This window comes from Drosophila innubila (assembly GCF_004354385.1).
Source record: "Drosophila innubila isolate TH190305 chromosome 3L unlocalized genomic scaffold, UK_Dinn_1.0 0_D_3L, whole genome shotgun sequence".
NCBI lineage: Eukaryota > Metazoa > Arthropoda > Insecta > Diptera > Drosophilidae > Drosophila > Drosophila innubila.
The window spans coordinates 6,279,596-6,306,867 of record NW_022995376.1 but is presented as its reverse complement, the minus strand read 5'-3'; the positions used below and the strand labels follow the sequence as shown (position 1 = coordinate 6,306,867).

The window sequence follows — 27,272 nt, the reverse complement described above, 5'->3', positions numbered from 1 at the left end:
ATGAGCGATGTGATCTTGTTCAGTTTTTCATGAACTATGCAGCTCAAATTGCCAGGGCTGCCGAAACGCTGCTATTATCGACGAAAGCAACTTCTTCTATCGCTTAGCGATAGACACCAGCTGTTGTAGAGAATTAACTCGTTTACAATTTGCAGCGTAGAAAAAGTTTCGAGTGTCTGCAATAAAACGCTTTTTAAATGCATTTGAACGATGAAATTGCTGCATAAAAACGCACAGAAGATGTTCAATTCCAAATGGAATAAATTCATGCAGCGCGCGTGTTGTGCCAAGTGCTGAATTGTGCGAATGTGTGAAAACTCCTCGTATTTATATTGATTTTTACGTTGCCTCTGCGCTGCCATCTCTACGCATTGTTTATTGTTATTGTTTTTGTGACAGGTAAAAGGAGCTTCAACGTTGCGAAACTGCGTTGCAAACATGCTGATGAAACAGTCACTCTGGCATCATTATTAGCTGAGCCAGCCCAACATTGATCATTGCGCCATCTAGCTGCAATCTCATATCACACATTGATACGCAATCTGGGGAGGATTTAATTGGAGAAACTGCGATATGGGAGGCTCGGTGAGCCAAGTATTTCGTTCGGGCTCGGCGCTGCTCTCACATCGGGATGGCCATAAGGTCTCCAAGGCGACGGAGGAGAAGATTCAAACGCTTTTCGAAATACTGCGTGCCAATCCAAAAATCTCATTGCAAACACTGGAAAGTCTGTTGATTCAAATACCGAAAAACGAGAATATCCTGGTCATACATGACGATTGTGGCTACAATATACTGCAGCGCAGCGTTGGACTCAATCACATCGATCTCACCAAGTGGCTGCTGCATCGCCATCGTCCGGATGTGAATCGTGCGCCGTGCTCCCTTCCCCTGCACATTGCCACCTTGCGTGGCTACGAGGAGTGCGTGGAGCTGTTGCTACGACATGGCGCCCGCATCGATGCGGACACACGCATGTGCTTCCCGGGCGCACACTCGCACAACTGCGAGGAGAGTGGCAAGTGGCACAGCAACGTCGACGATGTCAGCGAACGCCTGAACACCAAGCTCCAAAATGCTCTCTGTTATGCCATCGATGGTAATGTGTTGTCTATCACTAACTTTATTTTATATAATTGAGTCTTTTTTGTTTAGGCGACCAGTATAATGTGCTGAGCATGATGACGCAAAAGATGGAGGAACCCTGGATACCGTTTCGGGCCAAGAAGCCGCTGCTGCACTTGGCCTGTGAGCGTGGCGCCTGGAATTGTGTCCAGCAGCTGGTCGTGACACGCTCTGAGGAAATCAATCTCATCATGGACGAATATTATCCCATACATCATGCTGTGCTGCACGATGGACGCTTTCTGGAGCTGCTCATACAACATGGTGCCATTACCACAGTGCGCACCTGCACACAGCAGATGACTCTGCTGCATGTTGGTAAGAATATATTTAATAAATGCATATTTAATAAATATAAATAACTAAAATCTGGCTATTTTTATAGTAATCTTTGCTGCCCGCAAGTCTGCTGAGGATACGCAGGCCACGTTGCGCATTCTGCTCGATCGTGGCTGCAAGGAGTTGATTAATGCACCCGATTCCCTGGGCAATACGCCGTTGCATGCGCTGATCGTACGCTATGCTCTGGAGGAGGCACGTTATGGCTACGACAAGTGGAGTAAATGGGATGTGCTGCACTTGGTGCGTTTTCTGCTGCAGAATGGCGCCAAACCATCCATCAATCAAACTGGCAACAGTGTCATTGCCTGCGTGTTTCGTCATCTGCGTGACTGGGAAGTCTGCTATGAGCTGCTCAACATGCTCATCAGGGAGGATGGTAAGTAAAACATATGCAAATTAGGTAGCTATTGCGAATTCTGAATGTTTATGTAATTGTTAAGAAAAAGAATTTAAAAATAAATAAGAATTAAGTGTAAGGAAACCATAATAAGGACAGAAAAACTAGTAATTTTAAATAAGAACATTATTTAGAGTACAAAATTAAGGAAATCTTAAACTCTTAAAAATATAAGATAAATTTTAGTTAAAAAAAGACTTAATTTTTTGATTCCGGTTGAACTTTCACTTCAAATTGTAAGATACTTTTTTTTCCGTAATAACGAACATCATTTTAGTTTAAGAAAAATAAATCCAGTGCAGTACACCATCAATTAATTCTGTATTAAGCTAAACGAATGGTAAGACAAACTAATTGTATTACTTATTGCATTTTTCCAAATTTAAGTTTCTATTTTTATATTTCCTTATTACAAGCTCACTAGCTTTGTGTTCCTAATTTTATATGAATTTTAGATTTTCCTAGTATAATTTTATTTACTAAATGTTGCAAAATTGCTTAACTTTGCAGGTGATCCCAACATTGTGGGCAGAGATGGTTCAGTGCCCATAATGGTGCTATTGGTGCCGCTGATTAACAAGGATCATCTGCATCATTTCACGCATTCAATGAAGGTATAGTTACCAGTTCTTTATTATTTATATATACTAACGGAGTTGAATTTTCTATAAGGTTTGCTATTTGAACTGCATACGCATATTGCTGCAGCATGGCGCCAATCCGAATTGTTCGTATCGGGCGAACTTGAAACCGTTGCATGTGCTGGTCTTTACGGTCAGCGAGAATTTTACGCTTAACTGTGATGCACAGAAACGCACAAATTTTGACTTTATTAAGAACATTCTGCTGCTGTTGCTGCAGCATGGCCTGGACTGCAATAAAACATATCAGCACATTCTGCAGGCCGTTATGGATATGGTGCAGAACGTGCGCACTTGCCACGATATGGAATGCATCTATGAGCTAACCTTGACGCTTATACAGTATGGCGCCGATCCCAATATTGTGCTTAGCAGCAAAACAACGCCTGGCATTGCAATCTTCTCCAGCGAAATTGCCAGCTATGGTGAGGCGCTAGGAAGTGGAGCTGCTGCTGGTGGAGGAGGAGGAGCTGTAGCTGGAGGAGGAGGAGTAGCCGGAGGCGGTGCTGGTGCCGCTGCTGCAATGGGCGACAATACGTTTCGCAATTCGTTTCGCACAAACTCACGCTATCTGCTTTTTTACTATATTATACTGATAACGAAAAAAGAATTTATACTCAACGATCCGCAATTGACATTCACACGCATTATCCATCTATTCTATCTAACCATGGAGCACGAACCGCTCTATAATTGCCTCAAGTCTCTGCACAATTTCTATGTTGCCCAAGTGCCGAGCAAGAAGACGGAACAATTGATTGCATTAATCTCAACACTCTATCGCCGACCGCGCAGCCTCAAGCAATTGGCTCGAATGGCCATCTATGAGTCTATGAACCGCAAATTGGCCCAAAATGTGAATCGTTTGAATTTACCGGGTCCACTTAAGGATTATGTTCTGCAATTTGAGAGATAACAAGTGTAAAGCAATTGATAAAGCGTCGTCAATGTTAACGTTTTTTAACGACCAATGACTAAAAAACAACTACAACTAGAATCAATCATAATTGCAATTGTTGTTAAGCTATTAATATAATATTTGGCATGCAAACCAAACAAAAACACACACATAAAGCACACTTATACATAATTGTATATGAATTTACAGTATATACATTAATATGCAGTTAGTCAAGTAATTAATTAGCCAAAGAAAAAATTGTTTTTAATTTTTTTTTATTGTTTTGGTTCTGAGAACAAGTTAAACAAGTTAAAAAATAATGAAAATAAGTTTACTGCTTGTAATAATAAAATTTAAATATATACATTTTTTATTAATTGTTTTGACAAAGTAATTCAGATCTAAAATTTTGTTTTGCAATTTAAATTATTATTTAATTATAGGTTTTTATTTTTTAATTTTTTTTTCTTTAATTACTTGACAACTGTGTATTAATATACACACACGCATTAAATATGTAATTATAATTAATATGATATGAAAACGCTTAATCGTACCTAAAAAAAGCATCGTCTAAAATCAAACATGTGCAATTTCTTTTATACGAATCTATTGTTAACAAACGCTCATTACTAATTGTGTATTGTATATTTATCAAATTGTATAACTTTTACATGTTGTGTGCTTAAAACGCACAAATGTCCCGCCCCCACCCACACACTGGCACAAACATACACACACATTAGGGGTATTTCGGAAACAGATAACAGATTATAATATAATCAAAGTCTGGTGATAATCTCTATCAGGAATACCCCCATTGTCCTTAAGCTAATCTTATGCCTATAAACTACCAAAAAAGAACACAATCCAACAATTCACAAGTTTATCGTCATCTGCATAAACTTAAGGCTGTTTTTTGATGAACAATTCGGAGTTCTCTTTTTTTTTGAATATTGTATATTTGAAGGCAATTTAACAAGTGTTTTACATACTATATATATAATTATTATTGTAATTATTGTTGCTTAAAAAAGGAAAAGAATTGTTAATCTGATCTGTAATGTCATTCTCAATCGAATTGTTACCGATCGATAATTGATATCGTAGCCGGTAAATAAATAAATACAAATACATACAAACATACATACAGTTGCCTAGCGTTTTTGGAAGAAAGAGAGAGAGAGAAAGATATCTAGGATTAAAAGCAGTGCTGACAAAACAGATTATTATCCGTTAAATCTAGCTTTTTTTAACGAAAGCAAAACACACTATAAAAATATGGCGCCTGAATTTGATTGGAAACAAATTGAAATGAAAATGTCTTTAGAGTTAATTAATGGTTACTCCCTTTCAATTCGACACCTGGCGATGGTTTGTTTACAAAGCGAAAATGAAAAACAAAACAAAGCATACAAACAAATTAAAGTTTCCGTAGTAACGACTAACAGGAAATTTTAAGGTCGTTGCTCGATTTTTGCCTGCGCTTTATATATTTTGCACATGAGCAGGAACACAACGAGCAGGAGCAGGATTACGAGACGCCGGCATCATGTTTAGCCGGAAACTGGAGCGAATGCATCGCCCGCCATCGGACATAACCAAATACGATAATGAGCCGTATATGAAAAATCCACTTTTAACCTTTCGCATATCCGAGGTTCACGAGCGTCGACATTTTACGTTCCTCAAGCAACGTGCCGCCGACTTGAAAGTGAAGATTGCCAGAAAGCAATGGACACCGGATCCGGAAATGCGTGCGCTGCCCCAATCCCACTACGTGGACAATTTGCGGCGAGAGGTGCGGAAAATTGTCGTGCCACGGATGCTGGTGAAAACGGAGGCAAAAATCTTGAGCTTTGCCTCGGAGCGACTGAAGAACAAGTATCCGGAGCTGGTAGACGCCTACATGAAGGAGGTGCACGAGGAATACGATCGTCTGATGAAGATCTATAGCATGAAGAACATACTACTGCATCCGGAGTTCTCAGATGAGGATCCAGCCAAGTTTGACTTACCTCGTGCTGATTTTCATTTCAAGCTGCCCGGACGTACACCCAATTATAATAATTATTTGGAGAACCGTCGCAAGATCTCCCAGAAGCTGCTGATCCTCCAGCTGCCACTGCGTGTTGTACTTAATATATCGGTGCTGGAGCTGCCGGAGTTTGCCTGCAATTTCAATTACGTGAGCAGCATGGGAGCCCAGCAGCAACAGCTGGGTCTTGGCGGGAAGGAGGCCTTGTCCTATAAATTCTATCGCAAGTACATACAGAACCAGCTGGACAAGGTGAACACGTTCCTGCGCTGGACATGGTACACTCGATTGGTGGTCGTACTGAAGAAAATGCTACGGAAGCGAGTGATGCCCATAAATGTATGGAAACGTGCCTGGAACGGCTTAGAGGGTCTGATGAATCGCGAGGTGAACAACATGAAGATGCGTACATTTGAGGAATTGTGTCGGATATGTAGTTCTCCCCGCACCATTCCCGTTTTTCGCTTGGCGCTCAGCTGGAACGAAGGGGAGGACGAGGGCCTGGACATGCGTCCAAGTATCTACAATATACAGGCGGCATTTGGGGAGATTGTGACCGAGATCTCAATGGTCGGTTATCGGATGGAGGCACTGCAGCCACAGGTGGATACACTGAGCAACTATGCACAAGTCAATGATTATCTTAAGATTGAAATGAACGAGAATCATGTCAAGGATGTGATCCATCGGTTGCAGGACATTATTGTGGCTTCCTACTCACAATTGACGGATTACCTCAATGGCTATCGGGAGAAATACTTTGCCCTCTACTCAACGGAGGAACGGGATGAGTTGAGCTATTTCCTGGAGGAACCACATGAGTTCGAGGAATACTTTGCAAGGATTAACAAATATTACGAGTTTATCAATATGTTGTGCAGTGAACCGGCTACAGATTACTTTGAGATGGCCGTCATTGATAACGAGCCGGCGGTTATAGGATTACGTAATCTCGCCGAGAGTTTGATCGCCGATATTACAGCGATTATTATCAGCGAACATATCAAGGCGGAGGAAGAAATATGCGCAGAGTTTGAGAAGATTAAGGATAAAGCCTTGTTGATACCAAAGTCCACAGAAGAATTGCTTGAAAGTGCCGAATATATGATCTATGTGAAAAAGGATAAATTAGCGGAGCTGACCGATCGTATACAATACTGTCTGCAGGTGGGAACCAACATTGTCGAGCTCACCCAGATGTCCAAGTATCACTTTGATCTAACCATCAAAACAATCAACTGGATCAAGGATATCAACGATATATGTGATTATAATGCATCCCAGCAGGAACACTACAAGTTCCTCTTTGAGGAGCATCTGCAGGAGGTCGTTAAGAAGCTCAATACGGATATACAAGAGATGCTGCCAAAATTAGGGGTCATTGATGATATGAGCAGACCAGAAAAGTTTCGAGAGTGTTATATTATACTACAGAATTTCATAGATCAATTGAAGACCTTTGATGACTATGTAGCTTGGATAAACAAGGAGGAGAAACTCTTCAAGGTTAATCAAACCGAATATCCCACACTGCAGATTATCAAAGGTTTTGTTTATCCTTTTGCAGAGTTGATGAAGTAAGTTTAGAAAATTATTATTATATGATATATTAACTGATCTTGCGACTGATCTTTCAGACTCTGCATTGAATGGCAGCGCTATTTGAGCGTCTGGACCGATGGACCCTTTGAGTATCTGGAGCCAAAGTTTGTGGAGACAACAACGGATGATTATCTCAAGGAATTTCAGAAGAATCAGAAATATTATCGCATCAAGATCAAGCAGGATATGGTCGAGGATCCCGTGTGCAAGTTTAAGGTAAGTCAATTTAGTCTCTTTATTTATTAGATTCTTGATATTAATCTGTGCTTCTTTTAGGGACAAACGGAAGATCCTGATCCGGAGAAGCACCCGGTGCCTTTGCGCCTATGTGCTTCCATGATCAAGTCGATCAAAGACTTCACAATTGGCGTTTTCATTGTAAACACTTTGTGTAATCCCGCATTACGCAAACGCCACTGGAAGGAGATGTCGGAAATTGCCGGATTCGATATAACTCCAGATGCTGGCACTACTCTTCGAAAGATTCTCAACTCTGGGCTGGATCATGTGCTCGATCAGTTTGAGATTATCAGCATTAGTGCGAATAAGGAGCTGCAATTGTGGAACAATCTACAGATCATGATCAAGGAGTGGGAGAACAAAGTATTCCCAACTGGTCCTTATAAGGAAACGGGCGTTACAATACTCTCCAGCCTGGATGATATACAGGCACTGCTCGACGATCACATACTCAAAACGCTGGCGATGCGTGGATCGGCTTTTATGAAGCCTTGCGAGGAGGAAGTGCGTGCCTGGTACGAGAAGATCATGAGAGTCAACGAGACATTGGATCAGTGGGGAAAGGTGCAGGTTAATTATCTCTACCTGCTGCCCATCTTCTCCTCGAAGGATATTGTCGCTCAAATGCCTGAGGAGGGACGACTCTTTACCATTGTAGAACAAACTTACACTAGGAATATGGGTTTGGTGCTCCGTAATCCTTTGGTAATGGAAACAGCGCCTGTTTCTGGCCTCCTGGAGGCCTTACAAAAGGCCAATGAATTGTTAGAGGATATATCCACAGGAGTGAGCAATTATCTGGAGAAAAAGCGTCTGTACTTTCCGCGCTTCTTCTTTCTGGCCAACGATGAAATGCTGGAAATTCTCTCGGAGACCAAGGATCCTTTGCGTGTGCAACCACATCTTAGTAAATGCTTCGAGGGCATCAATATACTAGAATTTGATGCGGGCAAAAATGTGCTGGCCATGATTAGCAGCGACAAGGAGCACATACAGTTCATCGAACAGATCTCAACAGTTGCAGCCGGTGGAAGTGTCGAGAAGTGGTTGGTTGGCGTCGAGGAGGAGATGCTCAAGGCGGTGCGGAATGAGAGTGAACTCTCCTACAACCACTATCCCACGGTGAAGCGCAATGAGTGGGTCTTGGAGTGGCCCCAAATGGTCGTGCTGGCCGTGTCCCAAGTCTTTTGGGCATCCCGGATGCACAGCTGTCTGCGTCGCAGTTACGGTGGCAATCAGACCGTGATGAATCATTTCTTTGGTGAACTCACCAAGGAACTGAATGACATTGTCACCCTGGTGAGATCTCCAGTGATCAGTAATCTGAATCGTATTACCATCAAATCCTTGATTGTAATCGATGTGCATGCCAAGGATGTAACCGAGGAGTTGATCCGTCTCAAGATCAGCAGCGAGTTCGATTTCCAGTGGTTGGCTCAGATGCGTTACTATTGGGAGGACTCTACGATGCTGGTGAGGATTATCAATGCCACAGTTCCCTTTGCCAACGAGTATCTAGGGAATTCAGATCGTCTGGTGATCACACCACTCACAGATCGTTGTTATCGCACCCTGGTAGGCGCTTATCAGCTGCATCTTAATGGAGCGCCCGAAGGACCTGCTGGAACAGGCAAAACCGAGACCACCAAGGATCTGGCCAAGGCTTTGGCCGTGCAGTGTAAGGTCTTTAATTGCTCGGATGGCTTGGATTACAAGGCCATGGGCAAGTTCTTCAAGGGATTGGCCTCGTGTGGCGCCTGGGCGTGTTTCGATGAGTTCAATCGCATTGAGCTGGAGGTGCTCTCGGTGGTGGCCCAACAGATTTTGCTCATCATTCAAGCGGTGCGTGGGAATGTGGCCAAATTTATGTTCGAAGGCACGGAATTGTCTCTCAATCCGGCTTGCTATGTTTGTATCACCATGAATCCTGGTTATGCTGGCAGATCAGAGTTGCCCGACAATTTGAAGGTGCTCTTCCGTTCGGTGGCCATGATGGTGCCGGACTATGCCATGATCGGAGAGATCTCCCTTTATTCCTATGGATTTGTGGATGCCCGTAAGTTGGCTGTGAAGATTGTGACCACCTATCGCCTCTGCTCGGAGCAGCTGTCCAGCCAGAATCATTATGACTACGGCATGCGAGCTGTGAAGACCGTACTCTCCGCCTGTGGCAACATCAAGAAACAGTATCCGGATGAAGTGGAGGACATACTTCTATTGCGCAGCTTGATCGATGTCAATCTACCCAAGTTCCTTTCATTTGATGTGCCGCTCTTTGAGGGCATCATCTCCGATATCTTTCCGGGCATCAAACTCCCTCATATTGATTACACGCTCATGGAAACGGAGTTCAAAAATGTTTGCAAGGACGAAATCCTCGAGCCGGCTCCAAGTTTTCTCACCAAAGTCATTCAGACCTATGAGATGATTATTGTGCGTCATGGCTTCATGTTGGTGGGAGAACCTCTGGCAGGCAAGTCCAAGACCCTCCAGGTTCTGGCCAAGATTCTGTCCGTGCTGAAGGTGAAGGCGCCTTCCAAGAGCAGCTACTTCCAGCACGTCCAAATGGGCATTATGAATCCCAAGTCCATAACGATGAACCAGCTTTATGGATCCTTTGATCCCATTTCTTATGAGTGGACAGATGGATTGGTGGCTCGCATCTTTCGTGACTTTGCAATGACCCCAACGCCGGACAGGAAGTGGGTAAGTCAATGGAGCTATCTACCAATTACCATCTTCAAACTTCCATAACTTTGTTAAAACTGAACCGATTTTCAAGCGGAATGCCATTTGTATCATGGTTTGGCCTCGTAATTCATTCTGCATTCAAATCCTATTAATTTTGTAAAAAAAATTATTTTCCTCAAAATCATGGGTTCGATGCTAAGGGTCCCCCCTTTGAAATTTCGAAAATTGAAAATTTTAAATCTCAAGTTTTCACTTTTAATCAACTCCTTATATCATAATTAGTATAAAACAACACTTAAAATTCGATTCTGAGGGGTTTCATTTTTCTGTAAAAAATCATGTTAAATTGAACAACAAATTTGACTTGTAAAGTTACTAGATCCAAGGTCTGACCAACTTCAAACTTTCATAACTTTGTTAAAACTGAACCAATTTTTTAATGGAATGTCATTTTGATCATGGTTTGACCTCTAAAATCATTCTGCATTTAAATTTAATTAATTTTATAAAAAAAATTATTTTCCTGTAGATCATGGTTTCGATGCTAAGGGTCCCCCCTTTGATATTTTGAAAATTCAAAATTTTTAATCTCAAATTTTCGCTTTTAATCAACTCCTTATATCATAATTAGTATAAAACAACACTTTAAACTTGATTCTGAGACCTTTCATTTTTCTGAAAAAAATCATGTGAAATTAGACAAAAATTTTGTCTTGTAAATTGCTAGGTCAAAGGTGTGACCAACTTCAAACTTACATAACTTCATCAAAAGTGGACTGATTTTCAAACGGAATGTCATATTAATCATGGTTTGGCCTCTAAATTCGTTCTGAATTTAAATTTTGTTCATTTAGATTTTTCTCTTTTTCGACTATGATGGCCATGGTTTGATTTTGATTACACCTGATTTTGTACAAATTTTTTCTGAAAAAAGTTAGAAATCTTTCTGGCTTGCTAAAATTTAAAAACATTTTCATTAGGTCATCTTTGATGGTCCTGTGGATGCGGTATGGATTGAGAACATGAACACAGTGCTGGATGACAATAAGAAGCTGTGCCTCACGAGCGGTGAAGTGATCACCATGTCCAACGAGATGTCCATGGTGTTTGAGGTAATGGATCTGGCACAGGCATCACCTGCTACAGTATCACGCTGTGGCATGATCTACATGGAGCCTGCCACCTTGGGCTGGCGCTCATTTGCAAATACTTGGCTAAAGAAGGCCGATCCCCGCTGGGCGGATGCAGAGAATGTCAAATATATGCTCCTTATGCTGCAATGGTTGCTTGTGCCGGTAGGTAGCGGTAGAGGTGCCACCTTCTGGTGGGGATTTCTTTCACCCAATTCTCTAATTTTTGCTTCTTTGCAGTGTCAAACCTTCGTGCGTCGTTATTGCAGTCAATTCATCAGACCGGGAGAATTTAATTGCATGTTGACTACCTTTGATCTGATTGATATGCTGCTTGATGAGGCTATTGAGGAGAATCCCGAGGATTATGACAAGTATATAGTGGGTCATATACAGGCTGCCATGCTGTTTGCCTTATCCTGGGGCGTTGGAGGCGTACTCAATACGGAATCACGTGAAAAATTCGATACGTTTCTGAAAAGCGTAAGTATTCTTTAATTTTTCATTATCATAAGGGTATTATGCAAAATAAACAGAAGAAATAATCTCTAACCATAGAATATATATATATTATAGTGCATATTTTTGTTGTAATTCAAAGTAATTATTACTTTATCATTCAATATCGATATTTTTAAATAGTTTTTTAATTTCCTGAATACTTAAATTGAATATTTTCATTAATATAATTCCCTTTGCATTTTAGATATATGAAAATGAGGCAGAAACACCACCTGCCCTCGGTAAAATGGAGGTGACACCTCCCATGGAGGGACTTATCGTGGATTACGTGTTTGTCTTCAAGCAGCGTGGAAATTGGCGCTATTGGCCGGAATTGGCCAAGCGCATGGATGTCGAGGAGACCAAGACGGGTGTGATTGTGCCCACCGTGGACACCGCACGCTATATTCATCTGCTCCAGATGCATGTGAAGCACAAGAAGAGAATGCTATTGGTGGGACCAACCGGGACCGGAAAGAGTGTCTACATACAGAACTATTTGATGAACAAACTGAATCCGGATGAATATGAGACGGGATTCATAACATTTACGGTGATGATATCGGCGAATAATACGCAGGATCAGATCATAGCCAAGTTGCAGAAATGGAAACGTGGCATCTATGGTCCACCCAAAGGAATGCAGAGTATACTCTTTGTCGATGATATGAATATGCCCGTCAAGGAAGTTTATGGAGCTCAACCTCCATTGGAATTGCTGCGTCAGTACTTTGACTACGGCCATGTGTATGATCTGAGGGATAGCTCCAAGATCTGGATACACAATGTGTTGATCATGTGTGCCTGCGGTCTACCCGGAGGAAGTCGTCAGGATGTTTATGCCCGCTTCCTCAATCACTTCCATGTCTACTCCATAAATACGTTCAGTGATGATACGATGTATCGCATCTTCCTCAATGTCTCCTTGAACGGCTTTCGCAGATCGGGACACGGCCAGGATGTCTTTGTGGTCACCAATCAGATAGTTGCCGCCACGCAGAGCATTTACAAGAGTGTCCAGTCGGAGGTTCGTGCCACGCCCGCCAAATCCCATTACATCTTCAATCTGCGGGACATGGCACGTGTCGTCACTGGTTGCACATTGGTCCGCAAGGAGTCTGTGACCGATAAGAAGATGCTGGTGCGTGTCTGGTATCATGAGGCCATGCGTGTCTTCTACGATCGTCTTGTGGATGACACTGATCGCAAGTGGATGTTTGACAAGTTGAATGAATGCCTAAAGTCCAACTTTAAAGATAAAGTGGAGACTGTCTTCGAGAAGTACTGCACGGTAAGTGATCTCAGATATGTTTCGATTTAAATTAGGGAGTGCAAATAATAGTTATGAATTTAATAAAATTGAATACAAAACAATTAAAAAAAAAAAAAATGGAATCATAAAAATCATTAATAATTAATAATTATTTTTAATTTTATAATAAAAATTTAGATTAATTATTTTTAATTTTTTATCATTTTTATTTTTAATTTGTAGGATTATTTTATTATTTTTAATTTTTTATCATAAAAATAATTAATTTCAATTTTTATTATAAAATTAAAAATAATTATTAATTTAAATTTTTATTATAAAAATCAAAAATAAAAATTATTTGTCAAGTTCTATTATATTGAAGAATAAAAATCCAGTGTAAATATTAATACCACAAATATCCTTAACATACGTCCTTTAAGGTCGTGTAATGTTTTATAAGAAAAGTATTGAGTCACACATCATAAATGTTTTTAGATTTTGAAAATACGCCTCTTGTTTCAAAGGATATTTACATTCAATTTTTATTCAATTTTTATCTTTCAATTTTTTAAAAAATTTATACAAAAAAAAATTGAAACTTATCGTTATTTTTCAATTTTTTTATAAAAATCAGCAAATAATATTTATTTTATAATTTGTATCTTAAAAATTATTACTGTTACGATCCCTGATTTAAACATTTTATATTATGAACTTGCAACAGGAAGAAGATCCAGTTTTTACCATGGAGGCCGCCAACAGCATTTTCTTTGGCATGTACTTCGATGAGGACAGTGAGCCGGATGAGCGTCGCTACGAGGAGGTGCCCAACATGGAGATCTTCCACAAGCTGGCCGTGGCCAGTCTGGAGGATTACAATTCGACACGTCGCTCCAAAATGGACATAACACTCTTCACTTTTGCCCTGCTTCATTTGAATCGCATTTGTCGCATCATCTCCATTCAAGGTGCGAGTGCATTGTTGATTGGCTTAGGAGGATCTGGACGGCAATCCCTGACAAAACTGGCCACCAATATGGTGCAGACATCCTTCTTTCAGCCGGAGATCACCAAGAGTTATGGGGCAAATGAATGGCATGACGATATCAAAGCTATACTCAAGGAAGCGGGTGGCATGAATAAGCACACAACATTCCTGATCACTGAGAATCAGATTAAAATGGAGCTCTTTCTGCAGGACATTGACTGTCTGTTGAATCAGGGTGAAGTGCCCAACATCTTTCCCATCGATGAGAAGCAGGAGGTGCTCGAGATGGTGCGTCTGGCGGCCCAAGGAGGCAATCGCAACATTGACGTCTCTCCGCTCCAAGTCTTCTCCTTCTTTGTGAATCGCTGCAAACAGAAGCTGCACATTGTGCTGAGCTTCTCGCCCATTGGAGATGCACTGCGTACCCGGGTGAGATTGTATCCATCTTTGGTGAATTGCTGCACCATCGATTGGTACGACAGTTGGCCAGAGGAGGCTCTACAGATGATTGCCAAGATGTCGCTGGTGGACGTGAATGTGCCCTCCGAGGAGATCAAGATGGCCATTATGGACACTTGCCAGTATTTCCATACGACAGCAGCGCGAGTTACTCGCTCCTTCTGCCAGATGTCTGGCAGACATATCTATCAGACCAATGCCTCCTTCATAGAGCTCATCCGATCCTTCCAAACTCTAATCGAACGCAAACAGAAGGAAACGATGCAGGCCAAGATGCGATACATTGGTGGCCTGGACACCTTGGCCGCAGCAGCAGCTGCAATTTCCATAATGCAGAAGGATTTGAATGCACTGCAGCCCAAACTGGTGGCCTTGGCGGAGGCATCCCGCAAAATGATGCTGGAGATTAGCAAGGAGACGCTGGCGGCCAATGCCGCCGCCGAGCAGGTGAAACGGGATGAGGAGGTGGCCTCCATACAGGCCGAGGCAGCCCAGGTACTGAAAGGTGAGTGCGAGAAGGATCTGGCCAAGGCCATACCCGTGCTGGAGGATGCACTGGCCGCTTTGAATACTCTTAAGCCGGCGGACATTACGCTGGTCAAGTCCATGAAGAATCCTCCACCTGTGATCAAGCTGGTCATGGCGGCGGTATGTGTTATGAAGGGTTTGCCCCCTGAGCGTATTCCCGATCCCGCCTCGGGTAAGATGGTCAATGATTACTGGGGTCCCAGTAAGCGCATCCTGGGCGACATGAATTTCCTGCCCTCGTTGCGGGAGTTTGACAAGGATAACATACCCGTGGAGACCATAAAACGCATACGCAAGGAGTTCATACCGAACAAGGACTTTGATCCCAAGGTGGTGGCCAAGGCGTCCAGTGCCGCCAAAGGTCTCTGCCAGTGGATCATTGCCATGGACATGTACGACGATGTTGCCAAGGTGGTGGCGCCCAAGAAGGCCAAACTGGCTGCGGCGGAGAAGGAATACGCCGACACCATGGCATTTCTGGCGGAGAAGCGAGCGATGGCCGCGGCGCTGGAGGAGAAGGTGGCACTGCTCAACATCGAGCTGGACAAGGCCAACGAGGAGATGAAGCGCACGGAGCAGCATGCCGAGAATTGCCGGAATAAGTTGCTGCGAGCGGAGGCTTTAATTGGTGGCTTGGGTGGCGAGAAATCCAGATGGAACAAGGCGGCCGAGGATCTACAAGATCTGTATGATCATCTGCCCGGCGATGTGCTCATCTCGTGTGGCATCATTGCCTATCTGTCGGCAGTGAATCTTCAGTATCGTGCCAGCTGTGTCCTCGAGTGGTTCAAAAAGTGCAACGAATTGCAGATACCCTGCTCCAAAAAGTATTCCATTACGGCCGTCTTGGGCTTAGATGTCACCATACAGAATTGGCAGCTGGATGGACTGCCCAATGATGAGTTCTCCAGCGAGAATGCCATCATCTCGGCCAACTCGAGTCGTTATAGCTTGTTTATTGATCCTCAGGGTCAGGCCAATAACTGGTTAAAGAACATGGAGCGAAAGAATCGTCTAAATTGTGTCAAGTTTAATCAGAGCAACTATATGAAGATCATTGCGGATGCCTTGGAATATGGCTCCCCGGTGATCATTGAGAATGTGCAGGAGGAGCTGGAGGTGCCGCTCGATCCGATCCTTTTGAAACAGACGTTTCTTCAGGGTGGCATCAAGCACATCAGCCTGGGCGAGAATGTGGTTCCAGTTTCGCCGAATTTCCGCCTCTACATGACCTGCAATCTGCGTAATCCTCACTTTCTGCCGGAGACTTTCAACAAGGTGACTGTGATTAATTTTGCCCTCACCCAGAATGCCTTGATGGATCAGCTGCTGAGCATTGTGGTGGCCAAGGAGCGACCTGATCTGCAGGAGTTACGCATCATGTTGACCTCGGAGGCGGCAGCCAATAAAGGCGCACTTCTTGATGCCGAGAACATGATCCTCAAGACGCTGACCTCCAGTGAGGGTGACATTCTGGAGAACGAGGCGGCCATCCTGATCTTGGCCGACTCGAAGACTCTCTCCAAGGACATTACGGAGAAGCAGGAGGCGGCCAAGGAGACATCCGCCAAGATTGAAGCGTTCCGTTTGAATTACAAGCCAGTTGCTGTGCATTCCTCCATATTGTATTATTCCATCACGGATCTGCCCAACATTGATCCCATGTATCAGTTCTCCCTCAATTGGTACATCAATCTCTACATGTACTCCATTGAGACGGCCAACAAGTCCAAGGATCTGCCTAGACGCATCAAATTTCTGGTTGATGGCTTCACTAGGAATCTTTATAATAATGTTTGTCGTTCCATCTTTGAGAAGGATAAGCTTCTGTTCTCTTTTATTCTGACGGCCCGCATCCTTTTGGGCACTGGTCAAGTTGAGATGCGTCATTTGTCGCATTTGCTGACGAATGCCAAGGAATCGAGTAATGTACCTCCCAATCCCGATCCCAGCTGGATAACGGATATCGTCTGGTTGAACATACTGCGTTTGGAGGAGCTCAAGGAGCTCAAAGGCATTATCAGCTCCTTCCGGAGTGATCTGCCTGCCTGGCAAGCCATCTACGACCATGCCTCGCCGGAGTTGCAGCCCTTGCCGGCTCCCTGGCAGGACAAGACCACAGCCTTTGAGAAGATCATTGTGCTGAAAGCTCTGCGTCCGGACTCCGTGTTTCTGGGAGTGCGTAACTTTATAGCTAATACCATTGGGGATCAGTATGTGACACCGCCGGAATTCGATATATCCAAATCGTATGCCGACTCTACGGCCTTAACTCCGCTTCTGTTTATTCTCTCGCCTGGAGCTGATCCTCTAGGCTCGCTGCTGGTATTTGCCGAAAAGATGGGACAGGAGGAATCCTTCCAGAGCATCTCTCTGGGTCAGGGCCAAGGTCCAATTGCAACTGCTTTGATTAAGAATGCCCAGGAGATGGGCTATTGGGTTTGTCTGCAGAACTGTCATCTGGCCGCCTCCTGGATGCCCACACTGGAGTATCTGTGGGAGAACATGGACACATTCAACACACAGGGTGAGTCAAGGAAAATTCTCTATTAATTTAAACTCTAATTTTTATCATTTTGTAACTTACAGCCAATTTCCGTATTTGGCTTACGGCGTATCCGACGCCACAGTTTCCGGTGACGATACTGCAGAACGGAGTCAAAATGACCAATGAACCGCCGACGGGCTTGCGAGAGAATCTCATGAGATCCTACAATTCGGAGCCTATCAATGAGCCGGAGTTTTATTTGGGCTGCGCCAAGCAGGATCGTGCCTTTACCCGATTATTATTTGGCATCTGTTTCTTCCACGCCGTGGTTCAGGAAAGACGCAAATACGGACCTTTGGGTTGGAATATTCCATACGGATTCAACGAGTCCGATCTGCAAATATCCGTGCTGCAACTAAGTGTAAGTAATGTAACATTATTTTAAGATCCTCATTAAATTCTTCCTTCTTTAGATGCTCTTAAATCAATATGAACATGTGCCCTATGATGCCATCTCGTATCTGACCAGTGAGTGCAATTACGGCGGGCGTGTTACGGATAATTGGGACAGACGTGCCATTGTCACAATACTCGCGGACTTTTGTAATGCCCAAGTGGTGTCCGATCTTCGCTATCGTTTCGCCAACGATGATCGTTATATATTGCCACGCAAGACGGAGCATCGGGAGATTCTGCGCTATCTGGACGAGAGCATGCCTTCGTTGGCACCACCAGAAGTATACGGATTACATGCCAACTCCGGCATTACGCGGGATTTGCAGACCACCAAAACTTTGCTGGATTCTATGATTCTGCTGCTGGGCAGCGAAGCAGCGGGAACAGCTGGAGGTGGCGTCAGTCCAGAGCAAATGGTATTGGACACCATTAAACAGATTGAGATGGAAATGCCGCCTGACATGGATATTGAGGGAGCAGCAGAGAAATATCCAGTGGACTACAATGAATCAATGAACACGGTCGTCGTCCAGGAAATGGAACGTTTCCTAAAACTACAAAAGGAAATTCGATCCTCTTGTCGGGATCTGGCCATGGCCATAAAGGGTATCCTTGTAATGACGCCGGATCTGGAGAATGTAATGATTGCCATGAAGTACAATCGTATTCCGCAAAAGTGGATGGGCAAATCGTATCCCTGCCTCAAGCCACTGGGCTCCTATGTCCAGGATCTGTACAAACGTCTCAATTGGTTGCACGAGTGGCATCGTGTCGGAAAGCCGCCGACCTTCTGGCTCTCAGGATTCTTCTTCACACAAGCTTTCCTCACCGGCGCCATGCAGAATTTTGCCCGGAAATATAAGATACCCATTGATACGCTCACTTTTGATTATGATGTGCTCAAGGTAGAAACAAAGACGGTGCCACCGGATGATGGTGTCTATTGTAATGGTCTGTTTCTGGAGGGAGCACGCTGGCACTGGGAACAGAATATGCTTGTCGAGCAATTACCCAAAATCCTTATGTATACAATGCCTGTCATCTATTTCCGTCCGGTAACACTGACTCAACTTACGGAAGGCACACGTTATCGCTGTCCTCTTTACAAGACCGCCGAGCGCAGAGGTACACTGTCCACAACTGGACACTCGACCAATTATGTGGTTCCCTTACTGCTCAATACACAGGCTAAAGCATCACATTGGGTTAAACGAAGTGTTGCCCTCATTTGCCAGACCAACGACTAATGAATGGAATTAACCTAACTGGTATACATAACAGGAGAGAGACACGACTTATATATACATATGCATCTGAATTCGTTTCTTAATGCGTGTCTGTTTGTTAGACATTCTTCAAAATTTGAATATAAGCACGCACATTTGTAGACTCACAGCTTCTGAGACGCTTTGCTATGAAAAAGACATGAAGCTAACAAGTGTTGAGCTCGCAATACATAAAAACTTTTAAATGCAACAATATTAAAATTATATAGAGCTTTTTGGCCTAATTTGAAATTGGCGCTTTGATTTATGCGGAAGACAGGCATGACTGCTGTGACAATAAGACAGGGCTGTTTGATTAACATTATCTAAGTCCTTTTACTAAAGACAGGGCTGTGCGCAATAGGCGATTAAGCGATATCGATAAGTTATCTTTACACAGAGCTGTCCAATTGAATATTTAAGGATATCGATAAGCCCAATAACTGCTTTTCAAATTGTTTCTTAATACATGTGTGTTTATTAGGCATTCTTCAAAATTAGAATATGAGCGCGCTTAGTTGTATATTCACAGATTTTGGAAACGCTTTGGAATTAAAGACGTAAGGCTTGCAAACTTTCAGATGCTCGCAACAACACATAAAACAAAATAGCATGGGGGGGAGGGGAAACATGCATGGCTTACGGGGACTTTTCAAGCCCAGGCCATAATCAAACGAAAATATACAGTTGAAAAAGAGTCGAGTTATGCATGATGCAGTACTCATTGGGTGCGACATCCCAGGGGATCAGCATTGCCCTCATCGGAGCTGCTTTCGTTGCTGCCAGCGGTATGATGCTGCTCCTGGCTGGAAGATGCCACGCGATGTGGACTCGAGCTGCTGTTGCTGCTGCTGCTGCTATCGCTGGTGTGGCTGAAATTCGTGCGATTTCGCTCCTGCCCAGTGGCGGCTGCATTGCCACCACCACCACGACGAGGCTCAATGAGCTGCCGTATAAAATAATGAATTTGATTGATGTCAAAGTCTGCATCATCCAGAATGCTGCGTCTAAAGTTTTTCTGTAGAGTTTCCTTCAATGCATCCGTGCTCGGCACATCCTAAAAAGTTCCAAATGCTGAGTTAGTGTATATGAAAGTCTTTGTAAACTTACAGTTTCAGGCAATCCCGTGGGTGTCCAGATTTTAACATGATGTTCCAGTCCAGATGTCGCCAACACAGGCATCCAGGGATGTGGCTCCAAGCAATTGACAACACCATCAAGATCACCTCTCATAAAGTTAATCACAGACTCGGTGTTCTTGTCCCAGAAAAAGATGTGTCCACAGTCGCTGCCACTGACAATGTACTCCGAGTGGGGACCAAAGAAGTTGACACCTTTAATGGTGCGACTATTGCTGTAAATCAAAGAGAATTAAAGACTGCTCACAGTTGATGAGGGATGCACCTACACATGACCCTCATAAGAGTGCAGGAATTCGCCTTCCTTGTAGTTCCGGCTGTCAAAGAGATAGATACCCGCATCGCTGTAGGAAGCAAGAATCTCGCTGCCACTGTGATTGTAGACGGCACACGTGATCTGCGATATCTTGGTCTACACACACACAGGAAGAAGTAGAAGGAATGTGATGATTACAATTGATAAATGAATGCTATTATTAATAGGCTGCTCACATTCTTGATGTCTTTGGGCGTCATTTCATGCACGGTTTTGTTCAGCTTGCGTTTATCGTACACTCGCAGTTTGTCATCCGAGCCGCTGATGCAGAACTCCGGCGCATACGGATGATGGGCAATGCTGAAGAGTCGCACGCGACGCTTGTCGCCGACGCAGTGCAGCATTGTGGTTGCCTCATTGCTGCGCAGATCAAAGTGTTTGACCGCGGCATCCTCGCCAGCGCTCATTATCTCATGCCGACTCTGTGGCACGACGACCACCTTGTGTACCGCATCGCTGTGGGTGTAAAGGCGCATTGGTTTAAAGCTGCTACTGCCGGAGGGCGGGATGACGGCACGTCGCACATGGCCATCGCGACTGGAGGACACAATGTCCAGACAGCCAGCGCTGTCAATAAATTTCGTTTGGAATATGTTAAGGGTATGCCCCGATTTGAAGCTGTGCCTTGGCTTGCCATTTGCCCAGTCCCATACCACGATGAGGAGATCATCGGATCCGGAGCATATCAAATCCCCCGAACGATTGAAATTCAAACAGTTTACACAGCCTCGATGGCGACTCATGGTGCTCATTAGTTTCATGCGCTCCACCACCTGCCGTGATCCGTAATATCCCTGGCCAAAGCTCTGGACAGAAGTGTGACCGCCACGCCAGCCAATCCTATTGAAGAGATTATGCTCCCGTTGCATAAGCTCCTGGACACAGTTCCAGGTGTAGGACGGCTTTGTTTTGCACATGACCTTGTTAACAGCAATTTCCACCTGCTCCTTGTCAGCAGGATTCGCCTCGATCTCGTTATATTCGTCATCCTACAGAAGAAATTAGAATGTATTAATAATGCTAAAAATTCTACAAAATTTCTAGACCTAGCAAAGAAATTTTCTAAACTTTTAAAATATTTATACTGGAAATTCCTTTAAAATATGATTTGCAATATATAAAAAAAATTAGAAAAAAAATTTCTTTAAAATATGAATTACAATATATACAAAAAAAAATCCTAGAAGATTTCGTAATATATCTTAAATATTTGTACTAGAAATTCCTTTAAAACATGAATTTCAATATCTATAAAAATTTCAACATTTGCAACATATTTTTTAAAGAAATTGATCAACTCTCAATCTTAAAGCTTACAGAATCGGGATCTTCATTGCTGGTGGCGTAATAGCGATGCCAAAAGACATCGCTTGAGCCGGAGCTGCTGTCGTCTGGTGGAAATGGTCCCGAAGGCGAGCGAGATTCATAGTCCTCGACATTATCCGCCTCGGCTGCTTCATCCGTTCCATCGCCATCAGCGTCGTTATCGCCATCGACTTCTGTATCGTTCGTATCACTGTTGGCATCCGAATTATGATCACTGGCAGCATCAGTGCTGCTGGACGCCGAATTCGACAGTGTGGAGCGATAAGAGCGAGTGCGCAGCATACGAGGACGATTGAATATGGGAAACAGAGCATCCAGTTCATTATCCTCAGTGTCATCATCATCCTGGGCATTGCTTGAGGCCACAGCCAGTTCGGATTCGTTGGGCACTCTATCCTCTGGGATGGGACTCGAGTTGGGAGTATTGGAAACTGTGTGTATATCAATTGTTAAATCATCAACTTGGGTTGCAGGCTCATCCACGGACTGACTGGCGCTTAAGGAAGAAGTGGGGGTGGAGTTTGGAGATCTTGTTATATTGTCTTCATCATGGGCAGCATTTGTTGTTGTGGTTGTTGTTGTTGCTGCATTTACTGTGTCTATATCATCGCCTTTGCCACTGTGTTTGTTGTTATTGTTGTTGTTGTGACTATTTACGGGCTTCTTTGCCTCCTTTCTATTTTCAGGGGAACTGCAAGCGTGTACAAAAAAAATCAATTATTAATGCAGAAGAAAACACGTGCCTCAATCTGCACTTACCAAAGATTGTCGTTAGAAGTACATGCTGCTTCTCTGCCTGCGCCAGCTGCTGCTGCTCTGCGTGCGCCTGCTGCTGCAGTTGACGTTCCTGCTTCGCTGTCATCTTCGTTGCAACTCTCGTCGCTAGAGTTGTTGCGCTTCTGTCGCTTACAGGCTGTTGCCGCATCCGCTGCACCATCCTCCTCAAGGTCCATTTTGCAAATGCGCACGGCTTGGCAATCTTTTAATTCTTTGCAACTTTTTCCTGTGTACGCAGCAGACTTTCTTTCGACGATTGTTTATGTTCAACAGCAGCAGGGACGGCACAATTGATTGCAACAGCGATAACGATTTCGATTGCGATTTTTCAGGGCTGCGTGCTTCACAAAAGTTCTACAACATCGATAAACTAATCGCTTTGTCTTCTGTTGCTTATTTTGAAATTGTGAAATTGTTACATACGTTCTGTTTGGCTACACTGCGGCCTGTGTGTATTCTAATTTCTATTTGAATACTAAAAACATTTTTTGACATGTTATTTCAAAAGTTGTATTGATTGAAATATTTTCTTTGGCAATTAATCAAACTTAACAGTAGGCTTTCAGCTGAACACTCTCACTCTCTTGCTTAGATGTGGCTTAAGCTGAGCTCTCTTGACAGTTTTATGCAAGGAACTCTTAAGTTTGCAGTCTTCGCGGAGTACAAGTTCGGCTTGACTAATTTTTTACATATGCGCAGTGTGTCCGTGGCAGCAGCTCCATGAAGTTTAGTTATTGGCAGCAACGCGTCGGCAACGGTTCGGTATAGTAAATACTGCTAAATAAAACACGTCGTCTTGAGGCCATCAAACAATGTACGTGCAAACAATTTCAAGCATAATAATTATGAGGTTTTAGTTAACGAATTTCGAGTGCGTAGTCAGGTGAAGTGTTTTTTATTTTTACAGTTGGCAGCGCTAATTGGCTTTCCATTTACATTTCCACACAATGCGCAGGCGTGGCCCAAGCGTGTTAACTTGGCCAAGAGAAGATCTTCAGTTCTTGAACTATAGCAATCTGGTTTTTGTTTATTTTTTGTTATTTCCTCTCGTTTTCATTATATTTCTTTAATCTTATTTTCGCATGTTTCTTTTTGTCTGTGCCTCGTGATGTGAAGCGAATTTCGGTTTCCTTAATACAAGCAAAATGAAATGAGAAACAAGAAACAAGAAAATATAAAATAATAATAAAACGCAATGAAAACAAAGAAGTAAAAACTACAAAACCGGAAAGTGAAATTTGTGTATTTTTCAGCAGTGTTTATTTTCGATTCGATAATTTTTCCATATTTGTTGTAAAATTGAGTGTATATTTATGCTCTGTCCTTATCAGCAAATAAAACCTGTTATTGTTTGATCAATAAGGTGATGTTGATAAGAAACAAAGACCTTTGGGAGATGTGAATGCTTGAACTCAGTCTCAAGTCGTATGAATCATTCGAGTACTCGTATTCACACTCGTATTTATAATGTTGGTCAACTGTTAATTCAATATATGCACTTTGTGCCGGTTACCATCGTCAGAATCGAAAGTTGAGAATCAGGTTTCGCAACCCACATTATTTTTTTTTTTTTGCATTTTAATGGGGTTAGGGTATTGACTAGTTGGGTATGCCCTTAACGGGACTGGTTTAACAACACGCATCAACAATGAGGCGTCTTTCATTAGCTGCATAATGATGATGAAATCGAGAAATATATACAACGATGATTCATGTAGGAATCTGACAAAGTTACTTGATTCTTATGCCTTTCACTTTTCCGATCTAGCTTTTCTCAACCCTCTCTGTTTTTATCCATCGTAGACGCGGCTTAATTAAAGCCTTCAATTGAGCTTAATTGAATGTATCTTATAGATACACTTTGTATTCGTACTCTTAGATTCAGTGTTGTGGCATGCATGATGCAGTTCACTTAAGCGGCGCCTTCTCAATTCCGCATTCTCTTACAATTCTCCTCTTCCCTTTTGCAGACTTCCTCCGATGGCGATGATTCGATTGACTCTCCCTTTGCTGCTCCTGGGCATATTTATGGCTTCGGTTTCCGCCAGAACAGGTATGCATATTGTGGTTAAAAATGGGGTTGCAACATCACATAATTTTTGAATAATTTTTCTATTATATTGCAGGACCTGCACACGACAAGGTGGTTGTTTGCTATATATCCACATGGGCTGTATATCGACCCGAGCCGGGTGCCTATTCCATTGAGCACTTTGATCCGAGTCTCTGCACACATGCTGTCTACGCTTTTGCCGGCCTGGACATCACACAGTCATCCATCAAGTCCTTGGGTAAGTTAACAGACAACCTTTATAAGCAAGGATCGCCAAATAAGACTTTTAAGTTTATACCTGAAAATATTAATAATTGATTTGGAATAAATTACAAACAAAATATATTTTCAAAGGGATACAATTTTAGCTTAAATCTTTTAAGCAAATTATTTTAAACACTTAAACACTAAAAAAATAAAATTACAGATAAATCTTATTTTTATTAAACTACATAATTTAATTTTTATTTATAATTTGTTTTATAAAAATTAAAAATACTTAAAATTAAAATTATTTCTTGATTTGCATCAATAAATTAACGGGTAATTTTTATAATATTTATATACATATTTTATTCACTTAAAACAAAGTATCTACGGAATTTTCTAATAATGATAAGTGTTATTTTTCTATTATAGATCATAGATAATAGATCAACAAATAATTTTTATTTATTAAAATAAGAGTAATTTTGGTTCCTGCTTATATGCATATATTAAATTTGAAATTTCCAACGCCATATGTTGCAGATCCCTGGCAGGACCTGAAGGAGGCGTATGGCAAGGGAGGCTTCGAGCGTTTGACGGACTTGAAACGCAGTCATCCGCATCTGAAGGTCACTCTGGCCATTGGTGGCTGGAATGAGGGTTCCAAGAACTATTCGACTATGGTGGCCAATGTATTGCAACGTGGACAGTTCGTAAAGCAAGTTTCCAGCTTTGTGCGCAAATATAACTTTGATGGCTTGGATCTGGACTGGGAGTATCCCACACAACGTGGTGGTAGTCCAAAGGATCGCGAAAATTTTGTTGCCTTGACCAAAGAATTGAGAGAGGAATTTGATAACTATGGATTATTGCTGACTTCGGCTATTGGTGCAGCCAAGAATGTGATTGATCAGGCTTATGATGTGCGACAGATTTCTCGTTATCTTGACTTTTTGCACATCATGTGCTACGATTATCACGGCAGCTGGGATCACAAGATTGGCTTTAATTCGCCTCTGATAGCTTCTGCCATGGATCCATTGAGTGTGGTAAGCATGAGATGAAATTCTGATTTAATAACTTCTATAATCAATCCACAAATGGGTCTCTGGTACCTCTTATTACTTTTCTTCATTAATAATACTTAAAAATATGTAATGACTTCTTAACTTCTTAAGACATGTTTTTTGTTAATACGTCTAATATCTATTTTTTCTACCTTTTTTACTAATTTTTTTTTTTTACTAAATTTGTAGCGTTCTATCTTTTTAAACCGCAGTAAGAAATGCTTCTTTTGTTATTCCATATTCAAGTAATTTTTATCCTATCCTTTAATGGATAAATTACATTTTATAAATACTCCTAGACTTTATAACATTTTCTTAAACTATTTTTTTAAATGTATATTTTTTAATTTAAATGCGTTAAATAATATTTTTTGAACTGTTTTTAAGTAATACAAAAAATTAATACAATTTTTTTTTAAATTTTTGCAGCAATACACCATCGATTATTTGCTGAAACAGGGCGCTCCTCCATCAAAGCTGGTGTTGGGATTACCCTTTTATGGACGCACCTTTAAGACTACCACAGAGGGTAATCTAAACGACGCCAGCGAAGGTAATGGCTTCCAGGGACCCTTTACACGCGAAGACGGCTTTCTGGGCTACAACGAGATCTGCAACATCTTGAGCAATAAAACCTCGGGCTGGTCCAAGCAATGGGAACCGGAGACCAGTCAAATGTTGGCGCGTTCCGAGCGCAATGTCTTCACCCAGAATGTGAATGTGGTGACATTCGACAGTTCCCGTTCCATTGCCAACAAGGTGAAGTTTGCCATGAAGAAGCGTTTGGCTGGCGTAATGGTCTGGTCTGTGGACACCGATGACTTTTTGGGAGATTGTGAACTGGATGAGGATACCTTTGCCGATTTCCGTCTAGTCAAAACTGCTCCAAGGCGACTCAATCATAATTACCCACTGTTGCGCACAATCAATGAGGCAACTTCACTGGCGCTGGAGGAGATCGCTGCTGACGAAATCGTTGTACCAGATGATTCAGAGAATGAGATACCCCATGGCAGTATTGCGGATCGTAAGAATGCTGCTGCCTCAGTTGTGAGCCTTAGTTTAACGATCAGTTTTGTTTACATGCTGTTGCACAGTTTGGCACATTGAGAAAATCCAATAAGTGCCATAGTTTTTATTGTATGTATGTTTTGTTCCCGCTGCACTCGAGCAGCCATTTTAAGTCGTGCGTAATAAATGTTCAAAATTAATTTAAAATAAATAGCCGTTTACTCTGCTTACATGCATCAGCGATATTTAATTGCTTTATCGATACAGCGATAGTTTAAAGTGACGATGCTGTCAACCCTGATGGCAAGCAGTTTGACTTCTGCTTTATC

General features: G+C 42.5%; 4 protein-coding genes across 6 annotated transcripts; 3 read left to right on the top strand and 1 right to left on the bottom strand.

Moving 5' to 3' along the window:
• The first annotated feature begins 131 nt into the window (after window positions 1–131).
• Window positions 132–3,683, top strand: LOC117788613 (ankyrin-3). Of its 3 annotated transcripts, none has more exons than XM_034627424.1 (6): window positions 132–300; window positions 400–1,099; window positions 1,156–1,443; window positions 1,511–1,843; window positions 2,375–2,478; window positions 2,537–3,683. In XM_034627424.1, exons 2-6 carry the CDS (start codon window positions 574–576, stop codon window positions 3,419–3,421), a joined length of 2,136 nt encoding a protein of 711 aa, XP_034483315.1. In that variant the 5' UTR covers window positions 132–300; window positions 400–573; the 3' UTR covers window positions 3,422–3,683. The 3 variants fall into 3 exon arrangements, with proteins under 3 accessions (XP_034483315.1, XP_034483314.1, XP_034483313.1); XM_034627423.1 differs by having other exon boundaries at window positions 132–308; XM_034627422.1 differs by having other exon boundaries at window positions 132–1,099.
• Window positions 3,684–4,958: 1,275 nt separating this feature from the next.
• LOC117786943 (dynein heavy chain 12, axonemal) lies at window positions 4,959–19,299 on the top strand. Its single transcript, XM_034625371.1, has 9 exons — window positions 4,959–7,021; window positions 7,082–7,262; window positions 7,323–9,992; window positions 10,958–11,272; window positions 11,348–11,590; window positions 11,814–12,899; window positions 13,588–17,365; window positions 17,428–17,747; window positions 17,800–19,299. The coding sequence occupies exons 1-9, from the start codon at window positions 4,959–4,961 to the stop codon at window positions 19,027–19,029; spliced, it is 11,886 nt and encodes a 3,961-aa protein (XP_034481262.1). The 3' UTR covers window positions 19,030–19,299.
• A 201-nt stretch (window positions 19,300–19,500) lies between these two features.
• On the bottom strand, window positions 19,501–22,919 carry LOC117786944 (DDB1- and CUL4-associated factor 8). Its single transcript, XM_034625372.1, has 6 exons — window positions 22,588–22,919; window positions 21,820–22,519; window positions 20,679–21,491; window positions 20,456–20,598; window positions 20,158–20,401; window positions 19,501–20,104 (listed from the first exon to the last, which is right to left on the bottom strand). Exons 1-6 carry the CDS (start codon window positions 22,779–22,781, stop codon window positions 19,769–19,771), a joined length of 2,430 nt encoding a protein of 809 aa, XP_034481263.1. The 5' UTR covers window positions 22,782–22,919; the 3' UTR covers window positions 19,501–19,768.
• Window positions 22,920–23,291: 372 nt separating this feature from the next.
• Window positions 23,292–27,154, top strand: LOC117788454 (probable chitinase 2). The gene is made up of 5 exons (XM_034627232.1): window positions 23,292–23,419; window positions 24,576–24,658; window positions 24,732–24,896; window positions 25,409–25,914; window positions 26,362–27,154. Exons 2-5 carry the CDS (start codon window positions 24,586–24,588, stop codon window positions 27,040–27,042), a joined length of 1,425 nt encoding a protein of 474 aa, XP_034483123.1. The 5' UTR covers window positions 23,292–23,419; window positions 24,576–24,585; the 3' UTR covers window positions 27,043–27,154.
• The last annotated feature ends 118 nt before the right edge of the window (window positions 27,155–27,272 follow it).